The sequence below is a fragment of the Rhinolophus sinicus genome, linkage group LG09, assembly GCF_036562045.2.
Source record: "Rhinolophus sinicus isolate RSC01 linkage group LG09, ASM3656204v1, whole genome shotgun sequence".
NCBI classification, from domain to species: domain Eukaryota; kingdom Metazoa; phylum Chordata; class Mammalia; order Chiroptera; family Rhinolophidae; genus Rhinolophus; species Rhinolophus sinicus.
In genome coordinates this window covers 85,402,031-85,415,002 of record NC_133758.1, presented here as the reverse complement: position 1 = coordinate 85,415,002, position 12,972 = coordinate 85,402,031, and the positions used below count along the sequence as shown (strand labels likewise).

Sequence of the window (12,972 nt, the reverse complement as noted above, 5' to 3'; positions counted from 1 at the left end):
CATTACTTCTCAGCAGGCATTGTACTCAGTGGCATCAGCCTTAAGTGTATGGCATTTTCCCTGAATATTTGAAACAGTCTTAGTTAAGAGTATTAATTGTGCACAGACCAACTTTCAGCCACCGTTTCAAAGGGCTTAATGGCTAATACACCATAAGGTTCTATGGCCCTATACTTAGAATAAACTTAGGTTAACAATGCCATGTTGCTCAGGTATTAGGTATGTTGAATAGGGCACATGTTAACAGTTCAGAGAAAGAATCTTCCCCATATTATAGATGTTCTCGTAGAAACTGAGACTCAGAAAGATGAAGTGTTCAGGGTCGAGGAGCCAAAAGGAGCAGAGCCAGAATTGGTGCTCAGCTCTGTGTCCTTGTTCTCTGCTCTTTCTATTATACCAAACTGCCATTTTCGCATAGTTTCTATCTAATGTGAAACATTCGGTCTAATGGCTGGGAGAGATGCCATCATCCATATTTGTATTGCAAAGAGCATTGAAGCAAGGAATTTTACTCAATGTTTTCTTTTGGAAAACCAAACATGCTTTATTTCATTTTTTTCACAATTTATTTAAACATCTCACATATACAAAATAGGTACAATTTAATTTTCCTGCTTGTCCGAGAAACAAGGCTTCTTTGGAACCATGGGAGAGGATGAAAATGAGACTGGCAAGAAACAAGTGCTGAATTTAAAGAAGAGGACAATGTTGGGCAAATGAACCACATACTTTTATTCAGGGATACGATGTAAAATACTGATGCAGAATCAAATGGAAAAAAGAAAAAGCACAACACAACTCAAGACAGAGAAGTATCTCTTCTCAAATTCTCCTAGCACCATCAACATTCTTCAAGTATCTGAAATACTATTATTTAGCACCTTTGTATTGTGAACAAAACACAACAAGTACCTCAGCTCATCTCCGTCTAGGTCAGCACCTAATGGTATGGATCACACTCACAGGAAAGTGTTTTGAGGTAGTTTAAACCTTTGGAAGTTTGGGTTTTAAACTTCCCTCTGTGGAAGATATTCAAAAGCCACAAGTGGTGCAAATGTTCATGGTTTTTATTTAGTTTTTCAATTTTTATTTTGGTTTTCTTACAAAGGTTGACATTTCCCACAACAGGTGTAAGAGTGTTGAAAAAAAAAAAAACTCCAAATCTTTTGGGGGAGGGGGTAAGGGGAGGGAATTCATTAAATCGTATTGCACAATGCTCTGATCAATCCTTCTCTTTTGCCCACAATTTAAGCAAGTAGATGTGCAGAAGAAATGGAAGGATTCAGCTTTTAGTTAAAAAAGAAGAAAAAGAAATGGCAAAGAGAGAAAGTTGTTTTTTGGATTTCCTTTCTTTTAATTTAGGTTGAGTTCATTTATTTGAAACAGACTGGGCCAATGTCCAAACCGAATTCTTGGTCAGCACCACCGATGTCCAAAAGCGCGATATCAAGGATAGGCAGTCGAGACGGCTTGTTTGTCTTGTACTCAATGATTGTCTTTCCCCATTCATTTGTCTTTCTCTGTTTAAAAAAGAGAGAAGGAGAAACATACATAAAGCAGACTATTTCTGAATCTAATATCATCTGAGCCTTAGACAGTGTAAGAACCACTTTTTGGCTTCTGTCATTCTCAAGACATGGGCCCCAGGTCAACAAGTTCATCTTTGAAACAATAGCATTAGCGGTCTCCTTAGGGGGAAAAGCTTCCTACCCATCTAATTTTATTTATTTATTTATTTTTAAAAACATTTCAATACATAGTCCAAGTGATTTATTTCTATGTCATCATTTGCAGGATGTATGTCGGGGGCGGGGGACGGGGGAGAGTTGCAAGGTATGCAGTATTGCTATTAGTGCATTTTAATTTTTCTTCCATTTATAGCAGATTGTAGAGAAAACATGAAGAAAAATAATTTTATTGTACTAATAAGTACAATAAAATACACATAACTATAAATTATAGCTTGAGCCCTTTTAACCTCAAGAAATTTTAAGTTATGGGTATTTCAGAGAATTTAGGAAGGCAATATCTGATAAGAATACTCTGGATTTGCCATCTGAATTTGAATAAATACATTTATAAAAAAAAGATTGAATAAGTTAGGTCTCTCATTTATCTGTTCATTTAATGCTCTAAACTAGGACTCCACCCCCAACCCCAACCCCAAATAAATGCTATTCCCATATTTCACTATTACTTACAGAGCAGCCATCTACAAGAACAGTGTACGTGAACCTGCTGTTGCCCTCGGCAACAAGTTCAACATCATTGGAGCCTTGCAGAATGACAGACTTTTTCAGGTTGCCAGTTTCCTCATCCATGTATGCAATGCTATTCTTGCAATGGTAGGTGATGTTTTGAGAGGCATGGTTGGCCAGCAGGCGCATGAAGGCAAGTTGGGTAGCCATTTCCTTGGTAGTTACTCCTTCAACATTATATTCAAACTACAGAGAATAAGATGGGAATTCCAGTTAAGTGGAGAAGGACTCAGATACTAAAAGTCAAATTAAAAAAAAAAAAAGTCTGGTATAGGGAGAAATAATGGACTCATATCTGAACCTTAGGAAGAAGGTACTTTTGAAGGAAACAAAATTCATGTGTCTTTGAAGTATTAGTTACTTAGAAGGGAGAGAGGAATGATCAGGCTGAGGTAAGGTCATCTCAAAAAGGTACTTCTTTCAGATAAGCCTTTTTGTGTATGTTTCTTCTTTAGAATAAGAGAGCAAGGAGATGAGATCTGAAGCTTTTTCTTTTTCAGTAATATCCATCAGTAGGCATTCAGTAAAGTTGGTGAAAAGATTTGATTGAAAATTCAGAACAGTTCATGATCTGAAAATACGTATGCATGAGTAGGGGCTATATGCTGGCTCATACTCCTTTACACTAAATGACATTAGTCAGTTTCTTCAGCGATTATTAGTTAAGTCAAATTTGCATAATAACTTTGAATTGTATCACTATGTCCAATCAATCCATCTTTAATATGCAATCGAGGACAGAACAGGAACCCAAGAAAAGAGTAGGTTCTTTCCATAAGCCCATTTTGGTAAAGGATTAAAATACAGATAATGAAAAAAAAAAGCAAACAACCCTACAAAATATTGTTTAGTAAGGGGAGGAATGTTTGTAGGGATCCTCACCTGGGTACCACCGTTGATAGTTTCTCCTAACCAGATGTGCTTCTTGGCCTTGGAACTTCTGTACCAGTTCTTGGCTGGAATGTTTTCAGGTTGAGCCTGGATGCATGTTTCGCCAGTAGAGAAATCACAGTATACTTTGATAGCATCCATAGTACATCCTTGGTTAGGGTCAATCCAGTAGTAACCTTTTAAGAAAATAAGACCCACATCATAAAACCTCTTATTGAGTGGCGCATAGGTTCTAATAATTACTGGTCAAAGATTTTGATTCTCATAAGTAACATTTTGATTGTACAGTTATATTGTTTACCCCACATTTAACAGGGAGGGAGTAGCTATTTTCAAGATTAGACAGTTCCTTCCCTCCTCCATGAAAAATCAAATCAGGATACATATTACTACAAAAAGGGAAAATCATATATATATATGAAGAGAAGCTTGAGAATTGGTAATGGCTAGGAGAACAAAGTGCTTCATTAATTATGATTTCACCTAATGCAGTTTTTACCCAAATACCTTTCATTCTAAATGTCAGTGGAAACTGATTTTGAAAAGCCCAACCTGTGAGACAGCTCAGTCTGACTTGGACCTCGTGACCTACCGCTGCTCCAGTCTCGGTGGCTGAGTCTCAAGTCGCGGCATGTACGAGCTGGGTTCTTCCTAGAGCCTTCGGGAGTCAGAAGGGTCTCAATCTGGTTGTTGAGAGATTTCAGAGTAGCATCAACTTCATAATCCTTGGGTCTGAGAGAAGGTGGTGAGCGAGGCTGGTCAGCCCTGTAGAAGTCTCCGTCAAAACCAAAGTCATAACCACCACCACTTATGCCGGGAGGCCCAGGAGGGCCAGGGGGACCAGGAGGACCCTGCAAAGGGGAAAGTGAGAAAAAGGAGGCTTTGTATTGGGTTGCAGTGAGACACCTCAAGGACAGCAGGATTTCAGATGGGCATTATACAAAAGCATGTTCTAATAAGTATAAAAGAATCAAGTTCATGTAAATAAACAACTTGCTCCTAGGCATACTTGCAGGGATGGGCTTAAACAGCTCATGACATACAGACCATATTTACATATTTCAGAGAAATTTCAGGGACTACTTTAATGTGTTGATGTAATACTCCTGATTTAGTCTGAAGAAAACATGCCTTAGGTGACTGATACCCTTTATTCTTTCCCCAAATAATACTTACAGCAGGACCTTGGCTACCCTGAGTGCCACGAATGCCAGCAGGTCCGACTGTACCAGGATGTCCAGTACGACCATCTTTGCCAGCAGGGCCGGAAGGACCAGCAGGGCCCTAGGGAAGAAGGATACCAAGTCTGTGTGAGCCAGTGAAAACCTCCCAAGAGAGCAGAGGCCTGGGGCTCCCTGCCTGGCATTGGCTATATTTCAGAGATAAATATCCCTTAGATTGACCTACCCTAGGACCAGCGGGACCCACAGCGCCAGGAGCACCTTGATCGCCATGATGACCCTTTAAAGAAAGGACAGGAAAAATCACATTTTCAGAACACGTGTTGATAAATAGATTTTTAAAAATTGAGTGGAAAACTTTAGTTTCAATGAACTCAGGATTGAGAAAATTGAAAATGTAAAATGGGGCTCTTTTCTCCCATTATGTCTATTATATTCAATTATTTTTTTTCCTACAAGCTATTTCAGCAGTGCACTATTAGTCATTCCTCTAATTATATTTATTTTAAGTGGGGTTGAAGGACATTGTTGCCAGGAGATTTTAATATATCTCCCTTAACCCTCACCTTTTCATGTTGGGATGAAATAGCATTATCTCCGAGAGATGGAGTTAGCCAGAGAATGGGAAATGAATGTGATATAGGTCATTTTAGAACAATCACAGTGAAAATTTGAGGAAGATCATTCCGAGTTGAAGGCCTTAAGATTTTCATATATGCTGGGTGTCCTCATTTTACTTACAGCAAGACCTGGAAGACCTTGCAATCCATTGTGTCCCTTTAAGCCAGGAAGACCTCTTGGCCCCTTATCACCAGGCTCTCCCTTATCACCTCGAATACCTTGTGGGCCCTGTGAGGAAAGAGGACAGATAGGACATTTACTTTTTTTTTTTTTTAAATGACACTCACTTCTCAACAAATCTTGTTTAATCTGTTGATAAATGTAATCAAGGCATGTAAAGTTCTAAAAGCCATGGGGGTGCTACTCCTCTCTCCTAATCTGCTTTAGTTGAGCTATATATAAAGTTGGCTAGATCTTCATGATTATTTAATACAAACAGGCAGAAGAGATTTGAAATAGAAGAGATTTAAAAGCTATTTGTTGCAATTCTCAACATGGACTAAATTTTTCTAAAAAGATAAAATCTAGCCTATATACTATTTATTTTCTTAATGGACCATCTGTATTGATCCCAAGTATTAATCTGTAAAGAAAGCTTCACATTGTACATACACTAGGACCTCTTAGACCAACGGGACCGGTAGGACCAACAGAACCAGCAGGACCCTGTGAATTGGAAAAGAGAACCGTAAGTCAAAAAATAAAAACAAAAAACAAAACAGTAAGTCTTCAGCCAAGCCCCAGATCTCCCTCCCCAGGCACCCACAGTTACCAAGTGTGGGGCGGTGAGAAGTGAAGCGTGTGAGGATGACAGCATTAAGGGACTGGTATTTACAACTTACAGGTTCACCACGGTTTCCATGTTTGCCAGTGGGACCCACAGGGCCATGAGGACCAGGTGCACCCAAAGCGCCAGCAGGACCAGCATTGCCAGGGTAACCACGGTCTCCCTGCCAGAGGCAAAATGAAACTTAGCATCAATCTGGCCTGCATTTTCATCACTTTTAAATTAGAGAAACATGAAGATGTACACCAACCTTGTGTCCAGGTTGACCATCGCGTCCTGGGGGACCATCGCTCCCAGGGTTGCCCTGTGAAGACATGATGCCAATAAAGGCAGTCAGTGAGGGTCTGTAGCCCACTAGCCCCAGAACAGCTCAGCTGTTCTGTCTTCATCACTCCCAGTGCTCAATGGAGAACCCCCTTTTAGAATGTTAAAAATAAGGACAAGAATTTACCAACCTTGATTTTTTCAGAGGTGTTTTTAATATTTTGGCCAACTTTGAAGTATGCTATTTAAAGACCCAATCCCCAGTCCAGTAATTTTTTATATTTTCAATACTATGAGTGGTCAGTATATGTAGACATTATGACAAATCAGACATCTTGTTTAGAAACTTGAAACAAGAGAACCTTAGCTCAGGATATAAAGTTGCACACAATGAAACAGTGCTAGGCTTGACTTTACAAACCAAGTGCTGGACTCACATCACGACCGGCTTCTCCAGGAGCTCCGTTGACTCCAGGATTGCCCACAGCACCAGGGGGACCACGGGCCCCAGGTGGACCTGAAATGCCGAGAGGACCAGGTTCACCCTAAAAAATCAGAGAAGACAAAACAACATTCCTCATTGAACTGAGTGCCAATCTCAGCCTCCTAAAACATTCCTAGCCATGAGATTACAGTGTGAAGAAAGAAGGTAAATTGAAAGTGACTAGGCCACAAAATGGTAAGAAGTGTCATTAGTGTCATCCTTGCCCTCCTCCTACAGACTTTGATGATGGTCAGTTTTATGTAGTTTTGAAATGTTGCTCTGTATGAGGCAAACCTAGTTTCATCCGATAGCCTGAATGAAATGAATTCATAAAATTAAGAGAATTTATGGAGATGAGATGGTTCCTAGTTGCTGTCATGTATGAGGTTTAATGGAATGATTTAGAACTTCCAGAGTTTCATTCTTCCTACAGGATAAATGGTGCCAGCATTTCATATTGCAGAGGAGTGAATGCAATTAGAGCTTATATCATTCTTAAGCATGTAAAAAGAACAAAAATCATTCTGCATAATGTTAAGCTGTGTCTTTATTGCGTGTGTCTAAGTAAGGTAGTATTAAAGCTTCTTAAATAAGTGACATGTGATCTGTATAAAGAAAATGCCATGAATAAAAAATCTTAAGTGGAGTTATTCAGTGATCAATCTGTCACATTTGAAGTGGCAGCTTTTAAAATCTTTTATTATGTTAATGAACATAAGAATGGTGTCAAACACTCACCACAGATCCGGAAACACCTGGTAGACCACGTTCACCTCTAGAGCCTGGCAGACCGAGAATACCAGGAGCACCAAGAAGACCCTGAGGACCTGGAGTGCCAGGAGGTCCCTGAGCAAGATGACAAATACTGAGTGTTACTGGTAAGACCATAGGTGATATCCTAGGTTGGCTTGAGGATTGTGAGAATGAGCTATCCTCAGTTTAGCAAAAAGTCTCCTATTAGCAGGACATATCCTTGGATATCCTTTTCTCTGGTGATGACATATGTATATTTCTCAACATATATATATTTCTTTGTACCTGGTTCCTCCTTGAGACCAATGGAACACTAAACAAAATATGTGGTTGAGATTAATGAAGCCATCTGGGATGATGGATTAGAGTTTTTATAGAATCTGTGCCAGGAAGAAAATTTTGACCTTGGCCTCTAATTGCACCAGGTCTAGTAAACGCACATTTCAGAGTAGCAATAATACTGGACAATGCACGTTTAAAGAATTGGTAGCTTACTGAGAGTGATTAATGTACAGTAGGATGACAATGGCAAAGGGATTCTATTAATCCCAGTACCAGTAAGGTGCCCTCAACAGCTTAAAGGGCTGTTTTGATAAAAACAGCGAGTTTCCTCATTTATTGTCACCCCCATCTAGTGCTTTCTGAGCATCTGCTGAAGCTATAACACCTCAATATCTTTGGGACAGATTTCCTGGCTCAGTTGAGCTCTACTTGAGAACCAGCAATACTCATCAACACATATACACCATTTGAAGATTTGTTCAAGGGTTTTATTTTAATTCAACACAAAGTATTAAGAAAAAAGAGTTTGAGATCACTTACAGCAGTACCAGGCTCTCCAGAGGGACCCTTCTCACCGGTAAAGCCAGGGGGGCCACCGGCACCTGTTTCTCCAGTTCGGCCAACTGGACCTTGGTCACCACGAGGCCCACGAACTCCTTCTTTACCAGCAGCACCAGTGGGACCAGGAGGGCCAGTGATACCCTGTGGGCAAATGTACAAGGTCATTTACTTTGTGTTAATCATCACAGACCTGGAAGAGAGGAGCTGAGGTTCTAGATAGTAAGATGCAGTGTGAAGCCACAAAATAACATCCTGGCATTTGGGAGGAACTGTTTCGACTTTTCAACGTTCTTTCTTGTAGGAAGAAGCAACTCCCATCTTCCTTCTCCTGAGGCCATAGTAAAGTGACTGAGGCCAAAGCTATGTCATATGTCTGTGAGGACAAGCAATGGTGTGACACGGTAACGTGGCATATTAGAACTATGTATAAGAATCAGCTGTAAATGAATGGGACTTTGGGTTTTGGAGGACTACTCATTTCTTTTTGAAGAAAGCCAATACTGGCATTTTGTTCATAAATGAGGAATCGCATATGCTCTCAACTAGCTTTAATTAAATGCCTACAGGGAATGAAGATTTTTCTGTTATGAACCTATAAAAGGATTCCAAGAAATCAACATCTTTGCTATTTTTTCCTCTGAAACCTTAACTGGAAGACTTAATCCTTGGTAATTAATTAAATTCTCTTGAGTCCTGACAGGAGAGTCTGAATCAGAATTAAATTAGAGGCCAAACCACCTTGAAATTCAGGAATAATTACACTTTAACAACGGAGGCAGAATGTTGGCCATAAAGGGTAATTAGATATAGAAATATCTGATATGTGACTAAAATTGTGCTTTAAAAAAAAAAAATTATTTTTAACAAAGAGACCATGCCCCTAAAAGGGGACTTCTGTTCACATGAATAAAATCCTCTTAAACTGATATTATAAAATATAATTTGTGATGATTTTGCCTTAATGGTTCAGAAAAAATGATTTCAGACCGGGAAAGTAATAACTAAATATTGGTAGCATGTTTTCAAAGAGAGTTTCTTACTAGTTTCCTACCAAAAGCCAGGTCCTTCTGCTAGAGTGAATAAAGACATATTTTGAAGTGATTTACTTACACTGGGTCCAGGAGGCCCGGTACGTCCAGCAGCACCAGGGAAACCAGTGACGCCCTAAGAGTGAAGCACATTGAAATTCTACAATCAACACCAACTTCAGGGATTTGGGTAAAATGGAAATTTCTCTTCTGGCAAATCCTTGATACCAGGTGACCAGGGATGGACCAAGGAATAGATAGTGGTCATCTCATGTAAGGTATTATTTAACCAGAACACCTAAGACCCTCCATCTCTACACATCTTCCCGCATGTCCCCAGGTGCCACACCCATGTTTTGCATTCAGGCTCTGATGGTCCTTTTTGAAATGTCAACATGTTACCTGATGGTTGTAAGAGCTAGAAGATAAGACACTCTGCCGTTATACATGGACGTGTGTATATTAATAACTGGCTTAACCACCTGGCTGGGTGCTAAAGGAATGGACACTGAATGAGTGAATTTGTTTACAAAGGGAAGATACAACAAAAGACCAAGAGTATTAATTGCTGTCCAGTGAAAGAAGAAAGGAGTCAGTGGAGTTCACTCCTGGGGAGCTCTGGGTCTCCAGACTTGGTCACGCAAAAGAAGGGGGCATCAACGAAAGAATACAGGGTGCCAAAGAAATATGCTACCCATTTCACAAAGTACCTGGGGTTCATTTTGGTTATTATCTCAAGTGAGGTGGCAGCAACATACACAGCACTGAGTTCCAGCTGGGAGTAAGTTAACATCCCATGAACCTGTCCTTAACTTCAATTTCAGAATTTCCCTGAATAGAGTTAATTTGAATCTCAGTGTCTCCTTATTATAGGTCCAATTTTCTAAAAATTTCCAAACTTTCAAGTTGTCCCTAATAGATTTTGAAGAAAGAAAAGTTATCAGAGTCTGTTTTAAATACTCACAGGGGGACCACCATCACCACGACTTCCGGCAGGACCAGGGGCACCATTTGGACCCTAAATGGAAACAAAAACAAAAAGATGGGGTCAAATCATAAGACGATTCTTACAAATTTATTCTTTTCTTCAAAGAGATCAGTTCCCATGTCTATCAGAAGCAAATCCAGAAATTAAAAATGATTAACTGTGTCATATAAAATAAATGTTCTTCCTTCAATATGACCTCCCGATGGTGTTATCAGAGAAGTAAGATAATATATATGAGACTTCTATAAATTGTAAAGCAGCGTGCAAATGTTAATTCTGACTTTAAAAATCATCTTCTATCTAGTATATTCCCTGATATGTGTAGTATGCACTTGACTGATGTGTGTTGAATTATAAGATCTCATGGGCAACTCTACAGGCTGTGATGACCACCAGTGAATTCAACTTACAGATGGGCCAGCAGGTCCAACGGCGCCTGTGGGACCAACAGGACCATTTTCACCCTTGGGCCCTTTGGTTCCTCTCTCTCCTTTAGCACCAGGTTGACCAGCAGCACCCTGTTGGAAAAGACCAGTTTTATAGTTCAGGTATTCCAAATCACTCTACTTGCCAACGTGGGATGTTTTCAGATTAACCCCCGACATATGATACTCACAGCAGGCCCAGCAAATCCATTGGGGCCAGCGGGACCAACCTCACCACGTTCACCCTAGGTGGAAGGAGGGATTTAAAAATGTCTTAGCAATCGTAGATTCACCAATAAATTCACTTAAAGTCATGAGTGTCCAAAATGACCCAGGTTTCTACTTACAGGGCTACCACGAGGCCCAGCAGGACCAGAAGGGCCAGCTGCACCAGCTTCACCCTGTGATGGGACCAAAGATCAGCGTGTTACTCACACAGATGCTCATAGAGGTGGAAGGGAGAGTGAACGGTGGTAATGAGTTGGGCCCTTGTCAGGGTTTGCAGGTGCATTGGAAGAGATAACCAGTGTGCATCTCACAGAGTAAAGTGAAGTGGGTTCTGACTCTGCTGAATGTTGTATTCATTTTAGGGGTAGAAGTGGTATGGGTCATACACGCAAAAACACTATAAATCAGTGCCCACAATACCAGGAGGACATTTTAATTTTTAGATGAACTCAGCACTGATGTATTTGCTGCAATCTGTGCAATACAATAAATAAGGTCTATTTTAAGTGGACTGTTCGATGTGAAATGGGCGTACTATGTATTTTATTGATTTTTTTTTTTTTTGTGTGTGGTACAATTGAAGGCTTTGAGAAGGCTTTAGGATATTGTTAATGGGTAACAGAGAAAGACTTTGAAACAAATGATAGAGATTATAGATCACATAGCTGGCACATCTATGGGAAGGGAAAGAGAACTTTAAACACACTGTGTTTGTTTCCCGCTGCCCCATCTCAACAGACAGGCTTTTAAATAAGTGGGCTTTAAACCAAGCCATAACAATGAATCGCTGGGGACCTGTGGGGGGTGGGCGGGGAGGGCTAAGGCAGGCAGGAAATTTTAGATACTGCTATTGGCTCAGAGAGTTTCAGCTTAGTGAAAATGCATGCTTACCCGGTCACCAGCGGCTCCAGAAGGACCAGGGGCACCCATGGCACCAGGAGGACCCTGGTACCAAAAAGGAAACAAGTCTTACTAGTAACACTCCCATACTATCAAAAAGGACCCTTGCTATTCCCCCTTGCTGTGCTTCTACAGCGACTGAAACTTTCACTGCGCCCTCTGGGTAGACAACCAGAAAGCCTCTGATGCATTTCAGTTCTAATTATCAAGACTATTAGAAGCCACTCTCAAGAGGAGAATACCCCAGTGATAAAGGTTATGGAAATGTGTACGTCAAAAGCAGGTTAGGAATTTGGGAGAGGTACATGCTCTGCTCTTGTAAAATTCCCTGGAGAGCAGCAAATGAGTAGCCTTATTTGGAACAGTTCGGACTGTGATTCAGAGACAGGACTATTAGGATGTGCCCCAGTGAGTTATCAGCTCTGAGGGAGAGGTGAAAAGGAGCCAAGCTTATGGCCTGTAGAGCCATGATGCCAGCACTCCAGGTAGGTCTATTATACCTTCATAGGATTATCTTTGGCATCTCCATTGCATTAACAGCTAATCTTTGGGGCTGCTCTTTGAGTGATACATTCTTAAGGCATACATTTGAATAAACAAGACCTTGTCAGAGGTTCTGGCTTCTTAAAAATACAAGAGTTATTGTTTTCTTCTAAAGCCTTACAATAACTTCAACAATCCTTTAAAGTTCCATTAACCCGAGAGTTCTTAGCTTGTAGTTTGTACTTGGTATGGCTAACACTAAGGAAAGTAGCAAATCCAGGCTAGATTTTCAACGGGTAAATCCTGTTGAAGTTTTCTTTTGGAACAGGTACAATGATATTATTGGACACCGATCCAGGAAGGAATGGAATACTCTCTTGTGAAACTTGAATCCTTCTTTAGTCAATTCTATTTTGGAAAGCTTCTCAACTCAAATTGGGTGACATGTAAAAGAAAGAGAGACTAAGTGCAAGCAAACGGACACCATTTTACTCACCCGAGCACCGTCTCTGCCTGTGGTACCAACTTCACCTCTGAGGCCAGTTTCACCCTGAAAATATAAAGCAGGAGTAACGTTTTGTTTTCTGACCAAATGTTTGAACCCAAATTAATCTGGAGTATTTTTACAGAAGATGCTGCTATGCCTCAGTCATTTAAAATCTTTGGTCATGCCTCACTTCCCTACCATCCCATAGGATGTTGAATGAGGAAAAGAAAGGAAAAATAATCAAGGCCCTTCCCAGATTATTCTGGGAAATATTCTCTTTTAATTTCCACGACCCTCCTGAAGCATAATCTAGCAAGGTGCAAATTCACGGGGACGGAATGACAAGGCAAC

The 12,972-nt window shown here is 40.4% G+C and overlaps 1 protein-coding gene across 2 annotated transcripts in view; it reads right to left on the bottom strand.

Moving 5' to 3' along the window:
- Positions 1 to 1,049: 1,049 nt before the first annotated feature.
- COL1A2 (collagen type I alpha 2 chain) overlaps positions 1,050 to 12,972 on the bottom strand; it is a 35,701-nt gene continuing 23,778 nt past the window's right edge. For both annotated transcript variants that reach the window (XM_019729717.2, XM_074340739.1), the window contains 20 exons: positions 12,631 to 12,684; positions 11,643 to 11,696; positions 10,871 to 10,924; positions 10,715 to 10,768; positions 10,509 to 10,616; positions 10,075 to 10,128; positions 9,193 to 9,246; positions 8,062 to 8,223; positions 7,225 to 7,332; positions 6,440 to 6,547; positions 5,989 to 6,042; positions 5,794 to 5,901; positions 5,564 to 5,617; positions 5,072 to 5,179; positions 4,557 to 4,610; positions 4,326 to 4,433; positions 3,742 to 4,000; positions 3,141 to 3,325; positions 2,202 to 2,444; positions 1,050 to 1,520 (listed from right to left, as the gene is read on the bottom strand). In XM_019729717.2, coding sequence (XP_019585276.1) covers positions 1,374 to 1,520; positions 2,202 to 2,444; positions 3,141 to 3,325; positions 3,742 to 4,000; positions 4,326 to 4,433; positions 4,557 to 4,610; positions 5,072 to 5,179; positions 5,564 to 5,617; positions 5,794 to 5,901; positions 5,989 to 6,042; positions 6,440 to 6,547; positions 7,225 to 7,332; positions 8,062 to 8,223; positions 9,193 to 9,246; positions 10,075 to 10,128; positions 10,509 to 10,616; positions 10,715 to 10,768; positions 10,871 to 10,924; positions 11,643 to 11,696; positions 12,631 to 12,684 — 2,130 coding nt within the window. In that variant the 3' untranslated portion in view covers positions 1,050 to 1,373. The remainder of the gene's footprint in view (positions 1,521 to 2,201; positions 2,445 to 3,140; positions 3,326 to 3,741; positions 4,001 to 4,325; positions 4,434 to 4,556; positions 4,611 to 5,071; positions 5,180 to 5,563; positions 5,618 to 5,793; positions 5,902 to 5,988; positions 6,043 to 6,439; positions 6,548 to 7,224; positions 7,333 to 8,061; positions 8,224 to 9,192; positions 9,247 to 10,074; positions 10,129 to 10,508; positions 10,617 to 10,714; positions 10,769 to 10,870; positions 10,925 to 11,642; positions 11,697 to 12,630; positions 12,685 to 12,972) is intronic.